Source organism: Cynocephalus volans, chromosome 8 (genome assembly GCF_027409185.1).
Source record: "Cynocephalus volans isolate mCynVol1 chromosome 8, mCynVol1.pri, whole genome shotgun sequence".
In the NCBI taxonomy this organism is placed as follows: domain Eukaryota; kingdom Metazoa; phylum Chordata; class Mammalia; order Dermoptera; family Cynocephalidae; genus Cynocephalus; species Cynocephalus volans.
The window spans coordinates 10,206,362-10,234,168 of record NC_084467.1 but is presented as its reverse complement, the minus strand read 5'-3'; the positions used below and the strand labels follow the sequence as shown (position 1 = coordinate 10,234,168).

Genomic DNA, 27,807 nt, shown 5'->3' with positions numbered 1-27,807 from the left:
ATTTTCCTTTGGAAAAATGCAAGGAAATTTTCAGGCAGAGAGAGAGTATGTGGCCACTAGCAGTGTATAAGGGAATGGGCTGTGGGTTACTTTAAGTTTGTGGGCAAAGGCCGGAATGGTTCATTTAAAGAATGCAGCGAATGAGTTGGGAGCCCAGTCTGCTAGGCTGGAGAGATGCGTCTAAGTTCTTATCTCTGGCCACCGGCTGGAACCATTTGAGTGTGGTATAGACCTGGAACCTGTGTCGAGGGTGACTGAGCCCTCCTTCTGGGGTGAAAAAGTTAAACTTGGATTTGAAATGGGTGCTGAGGCAACATAAGAATTCACTGCATTCCTTCGGCAGGGCAGCCTTCCCTGGCCCTGCCCTGACTCCATCCAGCCTCCACACCCCACTGTGGCCTTCCTGCACCTCTTTACTTCAGCACACCCCATTGGTCACCCTCATTCCCTCCCTCACTGGCCCCCAGCACCTCTCCATCCTGTGGGGATTTGTCTACTGTTTTTCTGCTGCTGAACTGAAGGCTCTGTGAGGCCAGGGCAGGGCTCAGTCCTGGCTCAATGGATGTTTGTGGAATGATTGAGTGGCATTGGCATGTGAGGCTCTACTCTACCCACGCTGTCTCCTGGAGCTCTTTTCCTGGCACAACCTCCATCCACCCCTGGTTCCTTCTCCTGTCATTCATTCGGTCATTCAACAAACGTTTATTGAGCACCTAGTGGGTGCCAGGCTCTTACTCTCCGTCAGTAGGGAAGATAATGCCATTAAACAGATCCTTAGAAAAATAAGAAAGGAAGGGACTGAGTGCTGAATTAGCCCTAGAACAGGAGGCCTGAGGCCAGCAGGTGTCCTGTGAAAAAGATGCACAAACCCATGCTTCCAACCTTCGAATCACGTGATTTGTCTGCAGTACAAAATCACTGCCAAAACACACAGGTGCCCACGAGCCAAGCACACAGAGGGCCCAGGCTTCCTGCTAGCTTTTCTTTGAAGGGGCAGTTTTGCACAAGGGCCAGCCATGCACACTTGTCACCGCACTGCCTGGGTTCAGACCCCAGCTCTAGGCCTCAGTAGCTGTGTGACTTGGGCCAGTTAGTTCAACTTCATTTACCCGTTTCCTCATCTGTAAACCAGAAATGATCCCAAGAACCTGCTTCGGATCATGGAGTGGTGATTCAATGAGATAATCAACTTTCTTTAGGCCCAGATCTTTGATCTTTGTTCTCAGTGCATTCTCAACCTGCAACAAATACTAAATTCCTTTTTTTTTTTTCCTGCCCTTTTTTGGGAGATTAGTAGAGAGGTCATTTGCTAGAAGGCAGTAGCAGGTGCCAAAAATTAAGGAAAAGATTTGTGGAAGAATAGTTCTATCCACAAATTAAAATGCTATCTAAAATTAAAATTAATTTAATTTTATTGCAAAGCAGAACTGTTGTTTATTGGTTTTTGTTTGATTGTTTTTAGTGGCGGAACACAACAGACGGGCTGGCAGGACCACAGAGTCATGCTGACACCATTGGTTGGAGAGGTGGCGGGGTCTAGAGATGAAGAGCAGAGGTGATGTCCTGTCTGAACCTGGCAGAAGTAACCCCAGACAGGCACTTTCCTCTGAGTTCAGAGTAGGAGACCCAAATTGGCTGGGCCCAGTTGGACATGGGGGTCCACATTGGAGTGGGGGTTTATGAGGCTCGGCTGGACAGGGACTCAGAGTGGAGAACAGGAGTGGGACACCATGAATGGGCAAAGCCCCAGGGAGACAACAGGTCATGCATTCACTCAGCCAACAATTATTAAGCACCACCTCTATACAGAGCAAACAATTGGGGTGGGGGCATGTGACAGAGAAAAGCCATCCCAAGAAAGGCTGGGCTCTAGCTGTTCAATCCTGGAAGTCAAAGAGGGTGGATTACGGCCATGTCATTCCCGAAGTTGAGTGGACTCCTGTCCTGGGCGAGGAGATCTACCCTCACTCCCACTCCACTCATCAGAAGGGGCTCCCCTCTGCTGTCACTCATAAACAGATTTAAGGGCTCCGGGGTAGAGGGGAGGTGGCATCTGTGTCCTGCTTCTTCTGAGTCCCCAAGGCCAACACATGGCTTCTCCCGCTGGCCACTGACAGGTAAGTTGGGCTCCTCCTACCCCAAGCCTGCTCTCGCTGGTGGCCCTTCTCATAGCCAAGAGCAGCTATTCTGTGGGGTTTACAGGACAGGTCTCGTAGTCAGATCCATTTCTCCCATTGGACCAGACACTCCTTGAGGGTATGTACCAAGTTGCAAGAATCTGAGACAGTCACATTACCTCTCTGGGCCTAAGTTTCCCCTCCCATGAGATGAGGGAGTGGGACTTAAGGACCTTTCTGGGTTTTCCTGACAGTCTAAGCCTGTCTTCTGCATACTCACAACACAGCAATAGGATCAAAAAGCTTTAATTGTGGAATGGAATAGAAAGGAAGCTGTGGGTTTGGAGGATAGGAGGGGTACCGTAAAATACAGACCATGATTCTGGGGGCCCTTCCAATGGGCTGGATTTAATCCCCTGGGCATATGTGCAGCCGCTTGCTGTCTGGCAGATCCGATGATGCTGTGGGTCTCGGTAGGTTCTGCCTGAGCTGCCAGTGGGGTGGCAGTTCTCAGAAGCGTGGGGCAGGGTGCAGGCGAGGGGGAGGGACAGGGATGGCATGCTCCCGCCGGGACATAGCGCACCAGGGTGGCCTGGGATAGGATGAGGTGTAAATGCTCTCCCTCGGGCCAGCCTCGGGTGTGAGCCATCTCTGCTTCAGCTGCTCGTAGAGTCCGTAGTTTGTAGGGGGAGCTGTGAGAGAAACCAGGGCCTGGGTGAACAGGGCTCAGAGCAGGAGTCACGCCCAACCGGCCATGAGAATGGGTGGCGGCGTCCCTGCAGGTTTTCCTAGGCTGCCCTACCAGAACCTGTGGCTGGCAGGGCACCAGAGAGAAGAGACAGCCTTGCAGGAGAGCGTTGGCTCTGCCAGCCCCTGCAAGTCTCACAGAGGGGCCTGTTCCCTGTTAGATAAAAATTATAGGAGGACGTTGTTTTGTACTAAGTTCCTGCCCTAGGCCCCCAACGACCAAACAAAAAAGCAAAAAGGAGTTACTTCTGACTCCTCAGAAGTTCTTCATCACCAAGTCTAAACTTAGTTGTGACCTTCCCAGAAATCAGGAGACAGGTAACAGTCAGTTTCTCAAACAGGCCAGTTTAAATCTTCAACTGGCGTGGTAATGAAGTGCTCTCTGCTTTAATTCTTGTGGAGAAAGGATAGCCCGAAGTAGCCTAATAACAGTTATTTTTCTGTTCTTCTATCTCCCTGTCCCACCTTACAAGGCCAGTAACTTTGAAATGACCGATCCACTTTTTGTTCTTTGTTTCTGCTTTCTTCAGCCTTTTCTGTCTACAAGACCAACCTCCTGTGCTGAGCTCACTGGAACACTTACTCTATGGAATGATGTGCTGGTTGATTCCAGAATCACAATAAAGCCAATTGAGATCTTGAACTAAATGTGTTGTAGTTTTGTCCTTTGACATCCCTGAGTACTCAGGAGACCCTAGACACTGCTACCAAGGACTTGGAGAAGTCAACACATGGCATGGCTGAGGATGTGAGCTGTGAGAGTGACATGCTCAACACTTTGCCAAATGCAGTGATGAGTAGCTGACTCTCAGACCTATTTTGCGTTGCATCAGGTAAGACTGCAAAGAGATGACATTGTTTTGCATCCTCATTAGGGTGTGAGCAGCTTGAGACATAAATCAGATCAAAGCACTCTCCTCCATAAACCCCTTCAAAGTTCAGTGACTGTGGGTAGGACAAAACCCACTTCCCTATTGTGCCCTGTGAGCCTGGACATGGTTCTCCACCCCTCCTGTCCTACAACTCTCATTTCCTGTCCCCTCACCTAGAATGCTCTTCTCCCAAATCCCTGCGTGGCTCCCTCCTTCTCAACTCAACTATCTTCTCAAGACAGACCATCCCTCATCTTTCCAAGGAGGAACTTGTGACCCAAAGGAGGTTCACAAATACGCCGCCTCACTTTCTACTCATTACTCATTTGTTTTCGTAGCACATCTCCCCATCTGAAGTTACCTTATTTACTCTCTCTTAAGTTATCTTATTCATTAATGGTATCTTATCTGTCTCCTCACTGGAATGTCAATTCCCCGAGGGCAGGAATTCCTTGATGTTTGTCATCACTGTGTCCCCAGGTGCTGCAAGGGAGAATGCCACCTGGGAAATCTTCAGTCACTTTTCATCCAGTGGATGAGTGACAGGAGTATGCAGTGATGTCTTCCCCTGCCCGCTGTGCTCCAGGCAAACACAGGTATGCAGATGGGGCATTGTTAAACAGCCAAGATTTTCCCCAGTGTCAAGGGGAGAGGGCAGGCGGCAGCCCTGAGTGGAAAATAAAGCTCAGTTTCCTATAATCTCATCCTACTGCTCTCCCAGAGCCAGAGTCAACTGTGGAGGTCCTTCTGCATGAGGCAGGCACGCCACAGCCCTGTACAACACAGAGAAAAGTCTTGAATTACAAAAGTACCGAGCAGGGGGAAGTCAGACTTCTCTGGCAACCACAGCAGCTTCTGCCCACTCCAGGTGCGCAGCGGGGGCAGGCCCGGGTTGTAGTTGTGCCGGTTGTAGTGGTCGTCGTAGGCGCTGATCAGGTAGCGGCGTGAAGGCTCCTGGTGGTGGGTGATCAGGTGTTTGTACGGGAGCCCCTGGAAGGACAGACACAGTGATCAGAGCAAGGCACCCGCCCAGCCGTGGATGGAGACAGGAGCTGCCCGCCAGGGGGGTCTGTGGTGCTGAAGGAGACGAGGCCTCCACGGGCTGGCAGCGAGCCCTCGGGCCACTTGTTTTTCCCACCCAGATGCAGCCCACCTCCAAATGCACGTCCCTGCTAGCCGCGGCCAGCTCTCTGTCTGTCCAGCCCCCAGCCTACGCCAAAATCCATCCCCAGAATGAGCTAGGATAGCCCATTACAATTAGTCAGGACACCCAGCTGAATGGAAAGTGTCACCCCTATCTGTGATCTGAAATTACACCCTTTGGTTTTTCTCGAGTCTCATCCATTCAAGTGCCTGTTTCCAGCCTGACATCTGTGCCTGAGATTTCAATCAGTTACTGTGGGAAGAATCAGACAGCGCTCCATAAATTGCCTTGTGTTGCAAAAGATTTATAGCTCCCTCAGCTGGAAACTAGGGGAGTGATTTCTTTGGTGGGGAGTTATTTACAGGGAGAAGAAAGCCATGTTCTCCTGACTCTGGGATGTTTGCCCAAATCGGTGCTTTCCCTGAGAAAATCCTCCTGGCCATGGAAGGAAATCCTGGGGAACGGGGCTGATTTACAAGGGAGGATGGTGTGGATTTCCACGCCTGTCCTCTTGTCTGGAGCAGACAGGAAGGGCTGTGTCTGTCATGGTCTGGGAACCCTGGCTGCTCCCAGTATTTCAAGTAGTGGTTCTGTAAATAAGGCAGATCACAATGCCAGAGGGAGGTGAGGGGGATGGGTACAAACAGTAAGCAGGATTCCCAAGGTCTACATCACCAAGTGTCCTGCAATGTATTGCTAATGCTGAGAAAGCGAGTTAGAAGTTTCCCATCAGCAGAGAGAAGTGCCAGGGAGGCGACGCAGCAGGGAAAGGAGAGAGGCCAAGAGGGCTTTTCTCGCCATTTCTCTTGGTGCTGGGTGCGGCCCTACTGTCTTGATGGCGTATCTGGGGTACTGGGCCTATAAGAAGCTGGCGTGTATCCCCCGATCTTTGGGAGGGACCCGGGTCTGAGTGTGGGACTGCCACTCCCTCTTACCTCAATTCTTCTCTTCCCATACCACCTGGAGATCTGGTCCGGTCTGTGGCCTGGGAAGGGGACATACTCTTTTCTGTAAATGCACTGGGGTGTCTTCTCGGTGTCTTTGGTGAACTGGAAAAGAGCAAATATTCGAAAGAAACTCTGAGATGAAGTTTCTCAAACTCCTGCTGGGTCCCCTCACCTCCCGGACCCTGTGCAGGTTGGCAGAGAAGGAAAAGAGGAAAGGCCGGGACATCCTCACGATGCAGGAAGGGACGTGCTGGGGGCTGGCATCGGCGCCCTGCAGCTCAGCTCCTGCTGGCTGTCCTGGCCACTTCCCACGGGCTGCACCCGTGCCCCTTCTTACCCTCTCTCTCCCGCTCCTCTGTCCTACTTGCCCCTCCCTTTCTTTTGCTTTGTTTTTCACTCCTCCAACCCCCTCTCTCTCTATTTTTCATTATATTATGTTTTCTAATGGGTTTTCTTAAATTTTTATTTTTTTTTTTTAAAGATGATGGGTAAGGGGATCTTAACCCTTGACTTGGTGTTATCAGCACCACGCTCTCCCAAGTGAGCCACGGGCTGGACCTGTTTTCTTAAAATTTAATACAGTAAATATACACAACATAAAATTTACCATTTTAGCCATTTTTAAGTGTGCAGTTCAGTGGCATTAAGAACGTTCACGTTGTTGCCCAATCCATCACCACCCTCCGTCTCCAGAACTCTTTTCATCTCGCCAAACTGAAACTCCGTCCCCATTAAACACTAACCCCGTTCCCCTCCCCCAGTCCCTGGCAACCACCGTTCTACTTTTTTCTAAATTTGCCCATTCGAGGTGCCTCCTGTAAGTGGAATCATACAATATTTGTCCTTTTGTGACTGTCTTATTTCACTTAGCATAATATCTTCAAGATTCATCCCTGTTGTAGCAGGTGTCAGAATTTTCTTCCTTTTTAACGATGAACAATATTCCATTGTGTGCATACACCACATTTTGTTCATTCATCCATCAATGGGCGCTTGGGTTGCACCCACCTTTTGACTGCTATGAAAAATGTTGCTATGAATGAGTGTATACAAGTGTCTTTCTGAGTTCCTTGGATTACACTCAGAGGAATTGCTGGATCGTGTGCTAATTCTATGTTTAATTTTTTGAGGAACTGCCATACTATTTTCCATAGCAGCTGCACCAATTATATTTCCACCAGCAGTGCACAAGAGTTCCCATTTCTTCACATCCTCACTGACACTTATTTTCTGTTTTTTATTCTGTTGTTTTTCTTCTTTTTTTGGCAGTTGGCCTGTACAGGGATCAAACCTTGGCCCTTGGTGTGATCCGCACCGTGCTCTAATCAGAGAGCTAACCAGCCAGGATCCCCTGTTTTTTTAATAATGGCCATCCTAATGGGCATGAAGAGATACATCACTGTGGTTTTGATTTGCATTTCCCGAATGATTAGTGGTGTTGTACATTTTTTATGTGCTTATTGGCCACTTATATACCTTCTTTGGAAAAATGTCTATTCAAGACCTTTGCCCATTTTTAAATAAGTTGTTTGGTTTTTTGTTGTTGAGTTGTAGGGGTTCTTTATATATTCCAGGTATTAATTCCTTATCAGATGTATGATCTGCAAATATTTTCTCCCATTCCACAGGTTGACATTTTACTCTGTTGATAGTGTCCTTTGATGCACAAAAGATTTTTTTATTTTGATGAAGTTCAATTTATCTATTTTTTCTTTTATTGCCTGTACTTTTGGTGTCATGTGCAAGAAATCATTGCCAAATCCAATGTCATGAAACTATGTTTTTTACTAAGAGTTTTAGATCTTATATCTAGGTCTTTTATCCACTTTGAGTTAATTTTCATGTGCAGTGTTAGGTAAGGATCCACCTTCATTCTTTTGCATGTGAGTATACAGTTTTTCCAACACTATTTGTTAAAGAGACAGTTCTTTCTCCCATTGAATTGTCTTAGCACTCCTGCTGAAAGTCATTTGATCATATACACAAGTGCTCATTTCTAGACTCTCTGTTTTGTTCCATTTGTCTATGTATCTGTCTTTATACCAGTATCACACTGTCTTGATTACTGTAAATTTGTAGTAAGTTTTGAAATCAGGAACTGTGAGTCCTCCAACTTTGTTCTTTTTTTTTTTTTGGCTGCTGGCCGGTGTGGGAATCTGAACCCTTGACCTCGGTGTTATCAACACCGTGCTCTAACCAACTGAGCTACCCTGCCAGCCCATGTTCTTCTTTTGCAAGATCATTTTGGCTGCCTGGGTACCCTTGACATTCCATATTAATTTTAGGATGGATTAAAGTTACTAGGATTTTGATAGGGATTGCATTAAATCTGTAGATAGCTTTACATAGCATTGGCACCTTAACATTGTTAAGTCTTCCATCCATGAACACAAGATGTCATTCCATTTATTTATGTTGTCTTTAATTTTTTTTTAGCAGTATTTAGTAGTTTTAAGTGTATAAGTCTTTCATCCCCTCAGTCAGGTCTATGCTAAGTATTTTACTCTTTTCAATGTTAGTAGAAATAGAATTGTTTTCTTGTTTTCCTTTTCAGATTGTTTGTTGTCAGTGTATAGAAATGTAACTGATGTTTGTGTTGATTTCAGATCCTGCAACTTTGCTAAATTCATTTATTAGTTCTAACAGTTTGTGTGTGTGTGTGTGTGTGTGTGTGTGTGTGTGTGTGTGCATGTACGCGCGCGTGTGTGTGATCTTTAGGGTTTTCTACATATTATCTGAAAAAAGATAATTTTATTTCCTCCTTCTGATTTGGGTATTTTTCTCTTTCTTTCCTAATTGCTCTGGCTAGAACTTCTAGTACTATGCTGAATAAAAGTGGCAAAAGCAGACATCTTTGTCTTATTCCTGATCCTACAGGAAAAGATTTCAGTCTTTCACTGTTTAATATCATGTTAGCTGTGGGTTTTTCATATATGATTTTTATGATGTTAAGGTAGTGTCCTTTAATTCTTCATTTGTTAAGTGCTTTTATCATAAAAGGGAGTTGAATTTTGTCCAATGCTTTTTCCACATCATTTGAGATGATCATGTGTTTTTCTCCCTTTATTCTATTACATGGATTGGTTTTCATATGTTAAACTATCCTTGCACTTCAAGAATAAATCCTACTTGGTTGCAGTGTACAATTCTTTTAATATACTGTTGAATTTGGTTTGCTAGTATTTTTTTAAAGAATTTTGCATCAATATTCATAAAGGATATTGGTCAGAGGTTTTCTTTTCTTGTGATGTTTTTGTCTGTCTTTGGTATCAGGGTAATGCTGGCCTCATAAAATGAGTTAGGAAGTGTCTCCTCCTCTTCAATCTTTCAGAAGAGTTTGAGAAGCATTGTTATTAATTCTTTTTTGAATGTTTGGTGGAATTCACCAGTGAAGCCATCTGGTCCTGTTGAAAATTGGGCATTTATAAAAGACAGCCAACTCTCCCAGTCTTTGTAGACTAGCTCTGTGCAAGAGAAGACAGTTTCTAACTAGTAGGTCATCTTCTGAGCCTTGGGGTCAGCCTAACCTGAAGGTTTAAAGTATTCTCAGGCCTTTTCGGGGTCTTGCCTCGGCCTGTGTATGTTTTTTCCCATGTCACCATATACACAGCTCCTTTCAAATGTCTTAAATTTCCAAAGTCTCACTTCCACTTCTTCTTGGGGCTTTAGATGTTCTGTTGTATACCCATGAATTCTTGCCCCATACATGTACAAGTCCATAGTCCCCTGGACACTTTCACTACCTGTGTCCACTCTTGCCTTGCACAGCTTTTCCCAGCCTGGGGTCTGAACTATGGCACTTTTCCCCACCTGAGCCTCAAGTTAGGTGAAACACAGACCAATCTCTCAGGTATCCCCAGGCAGGTTAGAATGTTGCTCTACTCCCTCTGGATTTGAGGGAGGGAACTGGGAGCTGGACGGCTGCTTTCCCCAGACTTCAGACTGCACCTTGCTGTGCTGGGGAGGTGTGGGGAAAGGGAAAACACCATAGAACTTCCTATTATTTGGGGGTTTTTTGTTTTGTTTTGTTTTTTAAAAGATGACCGGTAAAGGGATCTTAACCCTTGGCTTGGTGTTGTCAGCACCATGCTCAGCCAGTGAGCGAACCGGCATCCCTATATAGGATCCGAACTCACGGCCTTGGTGTTATCAGCACCACACTCTCCCGAGTGAACCACGGGCTGGCCCCAGAACTTCCTATTATTTTGAATGTGGCTTTTTCTTTATTGAGCATTCAATTGTTTGCTGTAGACCTTTGACTGTTTTCTGGAGCTCCTATAACATTTTAGCTATTAAAACATTTCCATGGGGAATGAGGACCTGGAGCTTCTTGTTTACTGTCTTGCTGATGTCACTCCAACTTCACATTCTTTATGCAATCTCCTCTAAGTGTGAGACCCACCCATAATATTTCTTAGTACTGCATCACCCATGGGCACCTGAAGGTATTGCTCAGCCAGTCCTTCTTGCCCTTGGAACTTCCTTACACACACCTGCTCCCCAAACAAGGCCAAGTGCAGTTGGAGCTAATGATGGCCACAGGTCATGTCCAACCAGAGGGGTGGTAAATGCTAATGTTCTCCATGAAAACAGCCCTTGCTCATTCTTGAAAGTCACCATCAAACTTCCCCACTCTTTCCCAGGCCAAAACTGCCAATTCTATCTCCTCTCTTTTCCTTGCCCATTTCCCAAGAAGATGTGATGATGTCTAGATGTCTCTGCAATGTTTAAGTGGCTTAGTCTTGATGGTCAGAAATGGAGATATTCAGTTTCAAGTAGCCAGTTCAGGCAAAGTATTTTCCAATGGGCTTTGAAGCACGTAGGAACACCAAGAGCCCATTTGTTCTGTTGTGATAGTAAATATAGAGATGCACAGGCAGGGTGAGATTGCGGAACAGGTGCCAGTGAGCAGCAGCACAGCCACGGGCACTCATGCCAGGAGTCCCAGACATGACCCAGCAGGTGCCTCATTCCAGCAAGGGCCAGGCCAAGGAGAGCAAATGTTAATCAGGTCAAGATGCAAAGGAATTGGGGACAGAGAATGTCCAGATTCCTAGAAACACTGCACTGATAATAGTACTGAGAGGCACAATGATATTAACACCTTTGCTGTGGTGTTTTCAAGATATAATGGGAGCCATGGTGGTTGCTTGAATGTAACTGTGAAACTCCCCTATGTAGAGCACAAAGGCCCTAATGTCACGTTCTCAAGATGCAACCATCTGCCCTTGATTTGAAAATAATGAATAATGGTAAACTTCACCCTCCCTCTGCCCATCAGTCCTCCCCTTGAGCTCTTCCCATACTTACCTTCCTCCTCTCTTCCACCCAGTTTGCAATGAGCACTCTGGTTGAATACTTGGTCTCAATCTGCCAGCCTGGAGTAGACAATGACTGTGGATTTACTGTAGTCAAAAACATGGTAAGGATTTGCCCCACGTCTCTTTTCCTCGACAGGATTTAAACTTTCAGGGGAAGAGAAGATGTTATGGAGTTGGTGAGTTTGGGGTGCCTTTTTTTCCTTCTCAGCTACCCTCCTGAGGGAGTAGTAGATGACACCCTGCTAATGTGTGGGAATAAAAAGGCCCCAAGTGTCCACTTTCAGCTCCCAGGGAGAGGTGACTTGATCTTGGATTCTCTACTGTTGACTGTCTCCATGGTGACAGACTCTGAGTATAAATACTCCCTGTAAAGGAACAGCTGATTCTGCAGGAGCAAAACTGACCCCACGGAAACAAGTCAAACCAACAACCACCACCACAAAAGCAGGAGCTGGAAGAACCTGGTTCTTGTGTTGTCACCCCAAGACGGGCAGCATCCTTGCTGCATTTTTACAATCAGGGTGAGATAATTTCTACTACTACTGAGTGTGTGCTGGTGTGCTAAGTCCACACTGAAACTTTACATGTATTCACTCAATGAATCCTCACAGCAGCCCTCTGAGGCAGGTGCCATTATTGTACCCATCTTACAGATGAGGACACTTAATAAAAGAGAGATTAAGTCACTGCCTAAAGTCATACAACTACCACATGGGAGAGCTGGGATTTAAATCTACTCTGATTCAGGCCTGAACCACTGGGCTCTGTTTACTGCCTGTCTTCCACTTTGCCTAAGGGACTTCCATGGAGGATCCTGTCTTTGTGCTCCACTGACACAAAATGGTTCACTGAGTCAGTCTTCATTCATTCATCCCACAGTCACTTCACATTCTATGTCTTGTGTGCTGAGCAGGGGCTGTGATACACCAGTCACTAGACCTGCCCTCCCTCCCCCAGAGTTCAGTCCAGTGACACAAAAGCCAGTCAAGATTCACAAAGTGAATCTTGCTTATTCATTAGGCAAAAATTCAGGAACTACCTAGATATCCATAAACAAAGGGCTGGTTCAATAAGTTATGGTCCATCCATATAACGAAATACTCTGCAGCTATTTAAAAAAAAAAGCTGACACAGGGAAGATGCCTATAACATATGGTTAAGTTAAAGAAACAGAATTCTGTGTGCAGTCATCTTGCTTGCCACAAAGGAAGACATTGGACTTCAGTAGGCCATTTAAAGAAAGTGTTTTCCAATGGCCTTTCAACAAAAAATAAAGGAATTCCAGAAAACTATTTGTTCCATCTTGAAACTAAGCAGGTGGCAGAGAAAGACCATGGAAGACGCACCACAGAGAGGAGGCAACCTCTCTTTGGGAGCTATCACAGTCTGGGCATGGCTGGAGCCAGGAAGTGGCGACATCTCTGCAATCAAAGCACAGGGGAGCCATGTGTTCTGTGTCATTCCATTTATAAAGTGTTTTATTGTCAAGTATAGCACAAACATGAAAAAGTACGTTCAAAATAAATGTACAGATAAATAAATTATGGTAAAGCAAAATCCCACAAAACCACCAGGGAAGCCAAGAAATAAATCATTGCCAGCACCCAGAAGTGCTACCCATGTCCCTTCCCACTCAACTCATTCCTCCCCTCAAGGAAACCATTATTCTGACTTTTATAGCAAACATTCCCTGGCTTTTCTTTAGATGCTTAGCACCAAAGTATGTGTTCCTAAACACCAGTGTTTAGCTTTGCCTGTCTGTAGACTTTATGTAGGAATCCTATGGTATGTATTCAGTGGACTCTTGTTTCTTTTCCTAAATGGAGTTAATATTTTTAAGATTCATCCATGCTGCATGTAGCCATGGTTGCTAAGACTGTTTTGTATATGGTGCATGTCTCCCGGTGCCCGGAGGTAGCCATTTCTTCAAGGCAGTGGTTCTCAAACTTTTTGGTCTCAGGACCTCTTTAGTCTCATGAAAATTATTGATGACTCATAAGGCTTTTCTTTTATGTGGATTGTATTTGGCGGTGCTGGAGCCAAGTCGCACCAGCCAGTTGTGATCTCTTCCCAACACCACGTTCTGTGAAGTTGTATTGGGAGATTGAAATCAGTCGTGGGGGGAATATTTACACCACAGAATTGGCAAACATTGCGTATCACGGTGGTGTTTTTTGCATTTTTTTTTTCCAGAGAGCCAATTTAACCAGCATACCACGGGTTATATCCATCAATATTTACCATATTAAAAATTAAAACACAAATTTAAAATATTCGTGTTAATTTAAAAATAACAAAACACTCATTGCATGTTAACATAATTTATTTTTTAATAAAAATTAACTATTTCCGAAAATGAAAAATTTGGTGAGAAGAGGCATTGTTTCATGTTTTTGCAAAATGTGTTTAATGTCTGGAATCATAAAAGACAGCTGGATTCTCATAACGGCTTCTGTGTTCAATCTGTTGTGATATGTTGTTTTGTCTAAAGGAGAAAACTAGCCTCACATAGATATGTAGTCAAAAGAAGGAAGTATTTAAATAGCCTCTGCAGCTAATTATGGATATTATTTTATGATATTGTGGCATAATAAAAAATATATACTTGGTCTTCATCCTCGGTTTCTGGCACAGAGCTCATAAAACACTTATAATTTCCTGAGTGATAAGGATGAGAAAAGTATTATTTTTTATTATTCATAATAAGCCCCTTTCAACCATACCTGAGTTTAGGCTAATGAGGTGACTCTTGATGAGCCACTAGATAGCTTTAGGGTGAGGGCCGGTTGCCAGAAGAACCAACCACGTGATTAGCTGGTCAGAACTTTCAACCCCACACTCTGACCTCTGTGGAGGGTAGAAGAGCTGGGGATTGAGTTAATCACCAATGGCCAATGATTCCATCAATTGTGCCTACATAATAGAACACACATTAAAACCCTAAACCTAGCGGTTCAAAGAGCTTTTGAGCTGTCAAACACATCCATGTGCCAGGACGGTGACACACCCTAAACTCGACCGGGATAGTAGCTCCTGTGCTTGGGACCCTTCCAGACCTCGCCCATGTATTTCTTCATCAGGCTATTCCTTTGTGTTCTTTGTAATATCCTTGCTAATAAATGAGTAACGGTAATAAAAGTGTTTCCTTGAGTTCTGTGAGCCGTAATAGCAAGTTACTGTGAACACGAGGACGGGCTCATTGGAACCTCTGATTTGTAGCCAAGTCAGAAGTGTGGGTAATGTGGGGCCCCACTATTAGTCATGGGCATCTGAAATGGGGGCAGTCTTGTGGGACTGAGCCCTTAACCTGTGGGTCTGCGCTAACTCCTGATAGTGTCAGAATTGAATTAAACTGTAGGATACCCAGCTGATGTCTGTAGAGAAATGCTTGGTGTGGAAAACCCACACATTAGGTGCCAGAAGTGTTGAGTAGAAACAGACATAGTAGGGATATCTTTGATACTATGCCAAAACTCAACAAGTGATTGTCTCTTAAAAGTAAGTTGTAATGTGGAATCTGAAAGGATTCATGAGTTCTGTTTGCTCTGTTGCATTAAAATCCTCTGGTTGATTTTGTGTTTTGAATAAATCTTCTACCCATTTGTGATTTTGTAACATTGTGGTGGTCATTTGGAAAACATTGGTTTATTGAGCTGTGTAGATCTTCCAAATGTTGGCATGCTTCATGACACAATATTTAAAAAATCATATTTGCTAATATCACTACTGATATCATCAGAAAAGCATTTGAGTATTAAGAAGGTGTCAAATGTATATCACAGTGGTGGATATACATTTTCCAAAATTCTAGTTTTAGCTTGAAAGCTCATAATTTTGTCATTGACAATAACTACTCTCAGTGGTTTTCCTTGAAGTGATAGACTTACTTCATTCATTTTCAAAGAAAACATGTACCAGATATTCAAATTTGAATAAGCATGGTTTGAAAAAAAGCCTAGCTAATTCTGCTGACAACTCAAACATTTACACACACGAGTGCTCTTTGCAAGAGAACCATCACACCTGGGTATGCAGCAGCAGTGCTATATTCATGTCTCCTTCCCATTTCCCCACATGGAAAGATAGCAAGACATTTGCTTGAGGCTCCACATTTAATCTAATTGATAATTTTTACTTCTTCACCAAGGACATCCTTAAGTGAAACTAGCATTTCTCTCTCTTTTTTTTTTTTTTTTTTTTTGGCTGTCACTGTGTGGTGTTGAAAAATACAACCACCAGTGCAATCAATGGCACTGCCTTGATTCGTGCACAAGCACCAGCAGTTTTACCCACCATCGCTTCTCCGCCATCTGTGCAAATGTCAGCACTCTGAAAAAGGGAAAATAACATCTAAATATTATTATGAAAATAGTTTGGACCTTACAGGCCCCCTGAAAGGGTCTTGGGACCCCCAAAGGTCTGTGGCTCACACTTTGAAAATCACACCTGTAAGATACATACCTAAGAGTAGAATTGTTAATCAGAGGGTATTGTATGTGTCTTCAACTTGACTACATAATGCCAGCTATTTTCCCAAGGGGTGTATCAATTTACATTCCCACCACCAGTGTAGACGTGTTTCCGTTGCTCCACACCTTCCAGAACTTTTTCAGCATCTCAAACAGAAATTCTATTCCCATTAAACAGTAACTCCTTGTTCTTCCATTCCCCCAAGCCCCTAGTAATCTCTATTCTATTTTGTGTCCCTATGAATTAGCCTATTCTAAGTACCTCATGTAAGTGGAATCGTATAATATCTCTCCTTTTGTGTCTGTTTTCTTTCACTGAGCGTAACGTTAGCAAGTTTCATCCACGTTGTAGCAGGTACCTAAACGTCATTCCTTTTTATGGCTGAATGGTATTCCATTGTATGTACGTACCACATTTTGTTTATCCACTCCTCGGATGGTGGAAATTTGTTTTCACCTTCTGGCTATTGTGAATAATGCTGCTGTGATCATTGGTATACAGGTATCTGTTTGAGTTCCTGCTTTCGATCCTTTAGGTTTGTACCTAGCAGTGGAACTGACACCACAAAACTGTTTTCCACAGTAAATGCACTGTTTTCCATTCCCACAGCAACACGTAAAGGTTCCCATTTCTCCACATTCTCACTAGTATTTGTTATTTTCCTTTTTTTTTTTTATAACAGCCCTCCTAATGGTTGTGAAGTAATATCTCATTGTGATTTTGACTTGCATTTCCCTGATGACTAATGAGGTTGAGCATCTTTCCATGTGCTCATTGGCCATTTGTATATATACTTTGGAGAAATGTCTATTCAAGTCCTTGGCCCATTTTTTAATCAGGTTGTTTAGTTTTTGTGTGTGGTTGAGTGTCATTTCTTTCTTGAATATTAAGTCAAGCCACATGGGCCAGGAAGTTTTTGTTTTGTTTCTGTTGGAAAGTTTTCCATTTTTGATTTGCTGTTTTTATTAGGTACAAAACTAATTAGGTTTTCTCTTTCCTTTTGTGTCAGTTTTGGTAAATTGTGTTTCTTTAGAAATTTACATATTGCATCCAAATTTTCAAAATTTTTGACATATGTTGCTCATGATGTCCTCTTATTATCTTTTTAAGATCTCTATGGCCTGTATTGAAGTCCCCTTTTATTCCTGGTATTTACTATTGATGGCTTTTCTCTTTTATCTTTATTGGTCTCACCAGACATTTATCAGTCTTTTCAAAGAGACTAAATATGACACTGTTGACTACCTTTATCATGTGTTTGTTTTAATTTTAGGGACTTTGACCTAAAGATATAAATAAGCATAAAAATTTTAAGAATATATTTTAAAGTATAAAAATACTTTTTAAAACTTTATCTGTTTCATTACCTTCCTTGTATTTTCTTTGGATTTATTTTGCTGTGGTTTTCTATTTCTTTGAGATCAATGTTCAGTTCTCTAATTTTCAGACATTATTCCTTTCTTATATATGCTTTTGAGGCTGTGTATATCCTTAATTATTGTTTTGAGATTATAAATTCCCTTCATTATTATTTTGCTGCCTTCCATAGTGAGCTAAACTATTTTCTATTTCTTTAGTGTTTTCCCAAGAAATTACCACACATTCATGATTTAGCAACATCTAATTGAATGATGCATTTACCCTGCCCCCAGGCAATTCAAGGGCCTTAGAACAATTTAACTTCATTTGGTCCCTTCGAGACCTATACATTATTATATACTTTAATGCTGTCTCCTATATATTTCATACTACATTATTCTTATTATTGTTTTATAGTCAGCAGTTACTTAGATTTGCCCACATACAAGGGCATCTCATATTTACCATTTTTATTACTTTTTATTCCATCCTGTATCTCAGACCTCCCATCTCGGATCATTTTTCTTTTTCCTGAAGAATAAATTTTCTTTAGAATTTCCTTTAATACAGTTCTGCTGGTGGCAGAACTTCCTCAGTTTCTATTTGTCTGAAATCATCATTCTGAAGGATATTTCCAGTGAGTGCAGAATTCTAGTTTGGCATTTACTTTTCTTCACACATTGAAGATGTCATTCCACCGTTTTTTGACTTTCATTGTTGCTTCTAAGAAAACAACTGTCAGTCTAGTAATTCTTTAAAGGTAGCCAGAGTTTTGTTTTGTTTTGTTTCTAAAATTTTCTCTTAGTCTTTGGTTTTCTACACCTTTATTCTGATGTGTCTGAGAGTGAATTGCTTTGCACTGCTTGGGGTTTGCTTCTTGGATCTGTGGATAAATGTCTTCCAGTCATTTTAGGAAATTCCCAGCTATTATCTGTTCAAATATTATGTTTGCCTTCTTTCTCCACTCCCTCTGGGACACCAGTTACATAGTTGTTGTACTTTATCACTAAATCTTCAATGCCTCTGGCCCACTTTTCTGCATTTTCTATCCTTTTTTCTCCTTGTGCTTGGTTCTAAATAGTTTCTTCTAACCTAGATTTCAGTTTACATATCCTCTCTTCAGGTGTGTCTAATGTGAAGTCAAACCCATCTTTTGAATTTTTTATTTTATTTATTGAATTTTTCAGGTCTAAAGTTTCTGTTTGATTCATATACAAGGGTACTTCAAAAAGTCCATGAGAATAAATGGAGTTGCAAGATGGCGGCGGCTGCGGCGGCTGGCGCGGAGTAGCTGAGGTGGAAAAGGCGGCCACTGGGCCTCAGGCAGCCGGGAAACTTGTGGACCTTCCTCTGGCCATCTCTTAAGGGAGGACTGCTGCTGCTGGCCGGTCGTTGGGGCTCAACGCCACTTTGCCCCCGGCAGGAGAGGCTGCCTCATTTACAGGCAACAGCTTTGAAGTGTGGAGCAGGAAAAGAACTGATTCTTAGCTACAAAAGCGAGTCTTGAAACAGGGAACACGGCTCCAGGGCTGCTGTGGATGCAGCCAGGATCCCGGAGGCTGGGGCCGCACTGAAGGCGGCCAGCTGCCCTATTCAGGATTCGAGGTTTCAGGCCGGCATTAAAGAAGATTCCTGGGAGCGCCCGAGCGGCGCCGCGACTGAACAGCCTGAGGCGGCAGCGCCGAGAACACGGACGGCAACAAACCAGAGACAGAGCGAGCGCCCGACCTGGCACAGCACTGTGAGTGATCCCTGGCACAGCTCTGTTCGGGGGGTGGATGCCCACGCGGCTCCCGCCTGCACCACCAGGCCACTCACTGCCCCGGTGCTGCCTCCATTTTCCCAGGTGCGGGCAGCTCCGCCCTGCTCGGCCATCACTGAGCCCATTTGCTTGGCCTGGCGCGGGGCTTTCCGGACCCTGCGGGCCGGCCTCCTCTCCCACTCCCTCCCCGGTTCTCTGGCGGGGCTGGGGGTGTGGGGCGTCCCGACCAGTGTTGGGAGGGCTAGGAAGTACGGGCGGGCCGACTGTCACTCCACCACACCCTGGACTCCGGCCCCGGTAAACTTCCTGTTACTGGGAGGCAGATACCATCTCTGCGACCACCAGTTTGGAAAAAAGCCTAACGAATTTCTGGTTGGGAATAGTGTGGTAGGAGAGTTCCCAGGTCCGCTTGAACCTGCCGGAGAGCAGGCTGCAGGCGGGCACTAGACTCGGTTTATACCGGGGGGATACAAAGGTGAACAAGACCCGAGAAAGATCTACACAGTGCTACAAAGGCACCCAGAGAGACCGGTCGTCTGTGCCTAGCAGAAACCTGGTAGACTTCCTGGGCGAGGCGGTGCTGAGCAGGGTCTTGAAGGCCCAGCTGATAGACGAGGGGTGCAGAAGACACACCCCAGCCCAGCACAGTGTGCACAGAGGGGGGAGACATGCGGCCAGGGAGGCGGAGACTCGACAGAAACCACACACCCGGTGGGGTCGCCACTGCACGATCTAACAGCCTGGGCCAGAGCACACGGACGGGGAGAAGTCCTGTACAGAAAGTGAAAGCTCAACAGAGATCACACACCCTGTGGTACGTGATCCACCAGCCCAGCAGAGTACAAGCTGACCAGAAAGGTGGATCCCCGGAGAAGCCCAAGACCCGAGGCAACCACACACACAAGACACTAGAGGCCAACTGAGCAGTCACGGCGGGAGCCATACCAAATTGGCAACCACAGCAACATCCTAGTTAGTCATTAGTCTCAAACCGGTGGACTGTGAAACCCCCTGCCACAATGAATAAACACCAAAAAAAAGACACCAGAAATACAAAAAATCAAGAAAGTACACCACCAAAAGTTAATAAATCTCATACTCTAGATCCTATAGAACAAGAAGCCCTTGAAATAACTGACAAGGAATTTCGAGTGATAATTCTAAGGAAACTGAATGAGATACAAGAAAACTCAGCTAGACATCATGATGAAATGAGGAAAAGTATACAGGATCTGAAAGAGGAAATATACAAGGAAATCAATGTCCTGAAAAAAAATGTAGCAGAACTTGCTGAACTGAAGAAGTTATTCAGCGAAATAAAAAACACAACGGAGAGTTTAACCAGCAGGCTTGTCGAAGTTGAAGAGAGAACCTCTGAACTTGAAGATGGGCTGTTTGAAATAACACAAGCAGACAAAAAGAAAGAAAAAAGAATCAAGGACATGGAAGAAAATCTGAGAGAGATATCAGACAACCTCAGGCGCTCAAATATCCGAGTCATGGGTATTCCAGAAGGGGAGGAAAATGGAGATTCCATTGAAAACATATTCAACAAAATAGTGGCAGAAAACTTCCCAGGTATAGGAAAAATCACAGATCTTCAGATCCAGGAAGCTCAACGATCTCCAAACGTATTCAACCCAAAAAGGCCTTCTCCGAGACATGTCATAGTCAAATTGGCAAAACTCAGAGACAAAGAGAGAATCTTAAAAGCTGCAAGAGAGAAGCGTCAAATCACCTATAAGGGAGCCCCAATCAGGTTAACATCAGACTTTTCATCACAAACCCTAAAAGCTAGAAAGGAATGGGATGATATTTTCAAAATACTAAAAGACAAAGATTGCCAGCCAAGAATACTCTACCCTGCAAGGCTATCCTTCTGAAATGAGGGGCAAATAGTATATTTCTCAGACAAACAAAAACTGCGGGAGTTCACTACCACAAGACCACCCTTACAAGAAATCCTCAAGGGAGTACTGGGTTTGGTTCCTGAAAAATAACTACCACTGCCATAAAAACCTAAGAAAAATCTAAACCCGCTAGTACAATAAAAATGGCATTCATGAAGAGAAAACAAGCTTACAAAAACACTATCTACAACCTAAGGAACCAACAAACAAAGAAACCAAACAGTAAATCAGAAAGCAAGGAACAAAAGACACCTAAGACAACCAAACAACCAATAAAATGCTAGGAATAAATCAACACCTTTCAATAACAACTCTTAATGTTAAAGGCTTAAATTCCCCAATTAAAAGACACAGACTGGCTGACTGGATCAAAAAGCAGGACCCAACTATATGCTGCCTACAAGAGACCCACCTCACCCATAAAGATTCACACAGACTAAGAGTGAAAGGATGGAAAAAGATTTACCATGCAAACAGAAAAGAAAAACGAGCTGGAGTGGCTATTCTTATATCTGACAAAATAGACTTTAAACTAAAAACCATAAAAAGAGACAATGAGGGACACTACTTAATGATAAAAGGACTGATCCATCAAGAAGACATAACAATCATAAATATGTACGCACCCAATGTTGGAGCAGCCAGATTTATAAAACAAACTCTATTAGACCTAAAGAAGGAAATAGACACTAATACCATAATAGCAGGGGACCTGAACACTCCACTGTCAATATTAGACAGATCATCTAGGCAAAGAATCAGTAGAGAAACACAAGATCTAAACAAGACTCTAGACCAATTGGAATTGGCAGATATCTACAGAACATTCCACCCATCAACCTCAGAATATTCATTCTTCTCATCAGCACATGGATCATTCTCCAGGATAGATCACATATTAGGTCACAAATCAAGTCTCAATAAATTCAAATAATTGGAATTATCCCATGTATCTTCTCAGACCACAATGGATTAAAACTAGAAATTAATAACAAACAAAACTCTGGAAACTATACAAACACATGGAAATTAAACAGCATTCTACTTAATGACATATGGGTCCAAGAAGAAATCAAGCAGGAAATCAAAAAGTTTATTGAAACTAATGAAAACAATGATACATCATACCAAAACCTGTGGGATACTGCAAAAGCAGTATTGAGGGGAAAATTTATTGCATTAAACACTCACTTCAGAAGAATGGAAAGATGGCAAGTGAACAACCTAACACTTCACCTTAAAGAACTAGAAAAACAAGAACAATCCAATCCTAAAGTTAGCAGACGGAAAGAAATCATTAAGATCAGAGCAGAACTGAATGAAATTGAAAACCAAAAAACAATTCAAAAGATCAACGAATCAAAAAGTTGGTTTTTTGAAAAGATAAATAAAATTGACAAACCATTAGCATGGCTAACAAAAAAAAGAAGAGAGAAGACTCAAATAACCAAAATTAGAAATGAAAAAGGCGATATTACAACTGATTCATCTGAAATACAAGGAATCATTCGAGACTACTATAAACAACTATACGCCAACAAATTTGAAAATCTGGAGGAAATGGATAAATTTCTGGACACACACAAGCTCCCAAAACTGAACCGTGAAGACGTAGAAAATTTGAACAGACCAATAACAATAAAGGAGATTGAAGCTGTTATCAGAAGGCTCCCAACAAAGAAAAGCCCAGGACCAGATGGATTCAGAGCAGAATTTTACCAAACATTCAGAGAGGAATTGACACCGATTCTTTACAAACTATTCCAAAAGATTGAAACAGGCGCAAATCTCCCCAACTCATTCTATGAAGCAAACATCATCCTGATACCAAAACCAGGTAAAGATATAACCAAAAAAGAAAACTACAGGCCGATATCCTTGATGAATATAGATGCAAAAATCCTCACTAAAATACTAGCAAACAGAATAAGCAACACATACGTAAAATTATTCACCACGATCAAGTGGGATTCATCCCAGGGATGCAAGGTTGGTTCAACATACGCAAATCAATAAATGTGATACACCATATTAATAAACTGAAACACAAGGACCATATGATCATTTCTATAGATGCTGAAAAAGCATTTGATAAAGTTCAGCACTCATTCATGACAAAGACCCTCTATAAGTTAGGTATAGAGGGAAAGTATCTCAACATAATTAAAGCCATATATGCCAAACCCACTGCCAATATCATCCTGAATGGGCAAAAGCTGAAAGCTTTTCCTTTAAGAACAGGCACTAGACAAGGATGCCCACTCTCACCACTCCTATTCAACATAGTGTTGGAAGTACTAGCCAGAGCAATCAGAGAAGAGAAGGAAATAAAGGGCATTCAGATTGGAAAAGATGAAGTCAAACTGTCCCTGTTTGCAGATGACATGATCCTATATATCGAACAGCCTAAAACCTCTACAAAAAACTGCTGGAATTGATAAATGATTTCAGCACAGTAGCAGGATACAAAATCAACACACAAAAATCAGTAGCATTTCTTTTCTCCAAAAGTGAACATGCAGAACGAGAAATCAAGAAAGCCTGCCCATTTACAATAGCCACCAAAAAAATAAAATACTTAGGAATTGAGTGAATCAAGGCGGTGAAAAATCTCTATAATGAGAACTACAAACCACTGCTGAGAGAAATTAGAGAGGATACAAGAAGATGGAAAGATATCCCATGCTCTTGGATTGGAAGAATCAACATAGTGAAAATGTCCATACTACCCAAAGTGATATACAAATTCAATGCAATCCCCATCAAAATTCCAAAGACATTTTTCTCAGAAATGGAAAGAACTATCCAGACATTTATATGGAACAATAAAAGACCACGAATAGCCAAAGCAATGCTCAGCAAAAAAAATAAAGCTGGAGGCATAACACTACCTGACTTTAAGCTATACTACAAAGCTATAATAACCAAAACAGTATGGTACTGGCATAAAAACAGACACACTGACCAATGGAATAGAATAGAGAATCCAGAAATCAACCCACACACTTACTGCCATCTGATCTTTGACAAAGGCACCAAGCCTATTCACTGGGGAAGGGACTGCCTCTTCAGCAAGTGGTGCTGGGATAACTGGATATCGATATGCAGGAGAATGAAACTAGATCCATACCTCTCACCGTATACTAAAATCAACTCAAAATGGATTAAGGATTTAAATATACACCCTGAGACAATAAAACTTCTTAAAGAAAACATAGGAGAAACACTTCAGGAAATAGGACTGGGCACAGACTTCATGAATACGACCCCAAAAGCACGGGCAACCAAAGGAAAAATAAACAAATGGGATTATATCAAACTAAAAAGCTTCTGCACAGCAAAAGAAACAATTAAAAGAGTTAAAAGACAACCAACAGAGTGGGAGAAAATATTTGCAAAATATACATCTGACAAAGGATTAATATCCAGAATATATAAGGAACTCAAACAACTTTACAAGAAGAAAACAAGCAACCCAATTAAAAAATGGGCAAAAGAGCTAAGTAGGCATTTCTCTAAGGAAGATATCCAAATGGCCAACAGACATATGAAAAAATGCTCAACATCACTCAGCATCCGGGAAATGCAAATCAAAACCACATTGAGATACCATCTAACCCCAGTTAGGATGGCTAAAATCCAAAAGACTATGAACGATAAATGCTGGCGAGGCTGCGGAGAGAAAGGAACTCTCATACATTGTTGGTGGGACTGCAAAATGGTGCAGCCTCTATGGAAAATGGTATGGAGGTTCCTCAAACAATTGCAGATAGATCTACCATACGACCCAGCCATCCCACTGTTGGGAATATACCCAGAGGAATGGAAATCATCAAGTCGAAGGTATACCTGTTCCCCAATGTTCATCGCAGCACTCTTTACAATAGCCAAGAGTTGGAACCAGCCCAAATGCCCATCATCAGATGAGTGGATACGGAAAATGTGGTACATCTACACAATGGAATACTACTCAGCTATAAAAACGAATGAAATACTGCCATTTGCAACAACATGGATGGACCTTGAGAGAATTATATTAAGTGAAACAAGTCAGGCACAGAAAGAGAAATACCACATGTTCTCACTGATTGGAGGGAGCTAAAAATTAATATATAAATTCACACACACACATACACACACACACACACAAACCGGGGGTGCGGGAAGAAGATATAACAACCACAATTATTTGAAGTTGATACAACAAGCAAACAGAAAGGACATTGTTGGGGGGGAGGGGGGGAGGGAGAAGGGAGGGAGGTTTTGGTGATGGGGAGCAATAATCAGCTACAATGTATATCGACAAAATAAAATTTTTTTAAAAAAATGAGAGAAAAAAAAATAAATAAAAATAAATAAATAAATAAATAAATAAATAATTCAAAAAAAAAAGAAAAGTCCATGAAAAAATTTGTATTACCTTTTAATTCTATTTTTCCACAAACTTTTTGAAGTACCTTTGCATAAAATGCTATGTCACTTTTTACAGCTCCAGCTTTTAAAATTATTACCTTCTGGGCCTGCCCCGTGGTGCATTCGGGTGAGTGCAGTGCTTGGGAGCGCAGCGGCACTCCCGCCGCGGGTTCAGATCCTATATAGGAATGGCCAGTGCACTCACTGGCTGAGCGCCGTGCGGGCGACACCACGCCAAGGGTTGCGATCCCCTTACCAGTCACAAAAAGACAAAAAAAAAAATTATTACCTTCTGAATTTTCAAATTATCACTTTTTATCTCTGCAATTTTTAAATTTAGATTTTATTTCCTTGAGCATAATAAGCAGATCTATTTTACAGCAGTCGGTGGAAAATTTTTTTTAATTATTTCAGTGGGTTCTTGTTGCTAGCTCTTTTGTTCTCACATGCCCAGTACTTGAAAAATTACTTGTAAAAATAATTTAAGGTCTACAATAATATTATCAGAGATGACTGCCATCAGCTTTTCGAAGCACCTGCAAACATTAGGAATTGGGGATCATGTTAATCTAATCAGGGCTTGACATTTTTAGTCATTATGTGATCACAATACAGTATGCTCAGAACTATGATAGAGGAACTACAGCATGCTCTGCAAGCCCATAGGAGAAGAATCTAACCTTGCTTGGAGTAGGGAAGCTTTCCAGAGAAGGCAATATCTGAGATGAGACCTCAGGAGTGAATAATGAATTGACCTCTTCTCTCCTGTCCCAGTATAACCTAGAAACACTCCTTAAAAGGGGAAAATTAGTTTAAGGTTATTGCAGAGATAACTAAATGTGTGTACAGTGATGAATTTGGAACTTAGACCTACTTGGCTTCAAATTCCAGTTCCACCACCTACCAGCCATTTATCTTTGACCAAGTTCCCTGGCCAAGTCAACCTTGGTTTCCTAACCTATAAATCTGGAGTAAATATGATGTACTTCATAAGATGCTGAGAATTCATGTCACCTATAAAGCAACTGTCCCATATAAAGGGTCAATAAATGTTTGATCCTTTCTTCCCTTTGTGCCTAAATTAAATTTATTCTCATAACAAGATGTATTCTTGTCCCTACACTAGTGGAATGTATTTGGGAAATTGAGACAGAAAAATCCCAAGGGAGATAATTCTAGATTCTACTTGAATAGAGGATTTCTGCATATAAAAATAACTTGTAACCCCACCAGGAGTTTTGCTGTGAGTTTGATAAACAGCACTCCCCTAATTGTGTCTGATGAACACAATTACACAATTACAATTACAATTTACATTAAGTCGGCATGCTTTACATGAACAACCACATGCACTAGATATGATCATCCCCATTTCAAGGCACGAAAACTAAGGGACTGGGAGGTTAAGTGCATGTTGGGCTTCAGGTTGGTTCCAGACCATGTGCTCTTCATGACTCTGTCTCCTGGAAGGGCCTTGGGAACACAGCAACAACCAGCACGGAATGTGTCTCTTTGACTTAAAATTAAAACTGTCATCCCACAAAACAATACTTCCCATTTTCTAAGGGTACACATCTGTGTATGTAAATGCATAGAAAAAGGCTTAAAAGGATTGGAACACCACAATCCATCACCCCCACCCCCAGAAAAAGAGGTAACAGTGGATACGTCTACATAAAAGGGAATAGAATTAAGGGGAGGGAGGTCAAAAGGAATTTTAGCCTTGTCTCTAATATTTTAAGGTTTTATTTAAAAGAAGGATATATTTGTGTATCACATACAATTTAAAATTAATTTTTAAAAAGACAGAATGTAAGTAGAAATATTATCATTGAGACTGCGGTAAGTTGTGAAATTGTCCAAAAATATCTGCTGCCCCTCATTAGGGAGAATTATGCTTCTCTGTCCTGTTAACGTCAGGCTTGGCAATGTGACTGCTCTGGTCAATGAAATGTGAGCAGAAATGATGAGTGTCACTCAGAGCAGAAGCTGGACAGGCAGTGTGTGCTTCACCATGTTCTTTTCCCTCTGTCACAAGACTGGAGATGTTTCAAATAGAAGCTGCTACATCGACCTGGTCCTGAAGGAGATAGATGTGGTGCAGAGCTGCAATTGACCTGTGAGGGCTGTGTGACATATAATACGAGCAAGAAATTGATCTTTGCTATCTGTTGTAAGCCACCAAGAGGGTGGAGCTATATGTCATTGCAGCATAGCCTGACCTATGCTAGCTCATACTAGTCCAGGAATAAGAGGAGGGAGCAAGCAGGCACTCTGGAACAGAGTGTGCACGAGGACAAGGAGACAAGATTTGGAGTCAGAAAGGCAGGGAGGTCCTGGGTGGAGGTGAGGAATAGCTGAGGCAGCCACTGAAAGGGAAGTGGTGGGAAAAGAGGCAGAGACAAATTTTGCTAGTTTTTCAAGTTTGTCCCAGTACCTCGTCCTTAATTGCCTACAAACCGAAGAAAGCAATTTGGGATGCAACTCAAATTGTTGTCCTTTATCAGATGATACTTGCCTTGAGCTAACTGGTAGATCTTTCTAGGGAAGACTTGGGGATTTATTGAGAAGATACTCCCTGAGTTTCTGGGCTTAAAGGTGTGTGTGTGTCTACCTCCCTTGAGTAGTGTCAGCTGGGCATCTCAGCTGTGCATTCCTGGAGGGCCTTCCAATGACTATCCCAAAGTCATTCAGACTTAGAGAATGCTACAGTTATGAAAGTAAAGGAAACTAGATGGCAAATAC

General features: G+C 42.7%; 1 protein-coding gene across 2 annotated transcripts; it reads right to left on the bottom strand.

The window, feature by feature from the left end:
• Positions 1-2,627: 2,627 nt before the first annotated feature.
• CFAP107 (cilia and flagella associated protein 107) lies at positions 2,628-11,248 on the bottom strand. Of its 2 annotated transcripts, XM_063103824.1 has the most exons (4): positions 11,138-11,248; positions 5,816-5,929; positions 4,549-4,726; positions 2,628-2,809 (listed from the first exon to the last, which is right to left on the bottom strand). In XM_063103824.1, the coding sequence occupies exons 1-4, from the start codon at positions 11,246-11,248 to the stop codon at positions 2,628-2,630; spliced, it is 585 nt and encodes a 194-aa protein (XP_062959894.1). The 2 variants fall into 2 exon arrangements, with proteins under 2 accessions (XP_062959894.1, XP_062959895.1); XM_063103825.1 differs by lacking the exon at positions 5,816-5,929.
• Between the last annotated feature and the right edge of the window lie 16,559 nt (positions 11,249-27,807).

Bases quoted from the DNA above. Each gene is read 5' to 3' on its own strand.
- CFAP107 (XM_063103824.1), bottom strand. From the start codon at position 11,248: ATGTTTTTGACTACAGTAAATCCACAGTCATTGTCTACTCCAGGCTGG. The intron at 5,930-11,137 runs GTAAGTATGGGA...GCTCTTTTCCAG, and splicing joins GGGTGGAAGAGAGGAGGAAG to TTCACCAAAGACACCGAGAA. The intron at 4,727-5,815 runs GTAAGAGGGAGT...CTGTCCTTCCAG, and splicing joins ATGGGAAGAGAAGAATTGAG to GGGCTCCCGTACAAACACCT.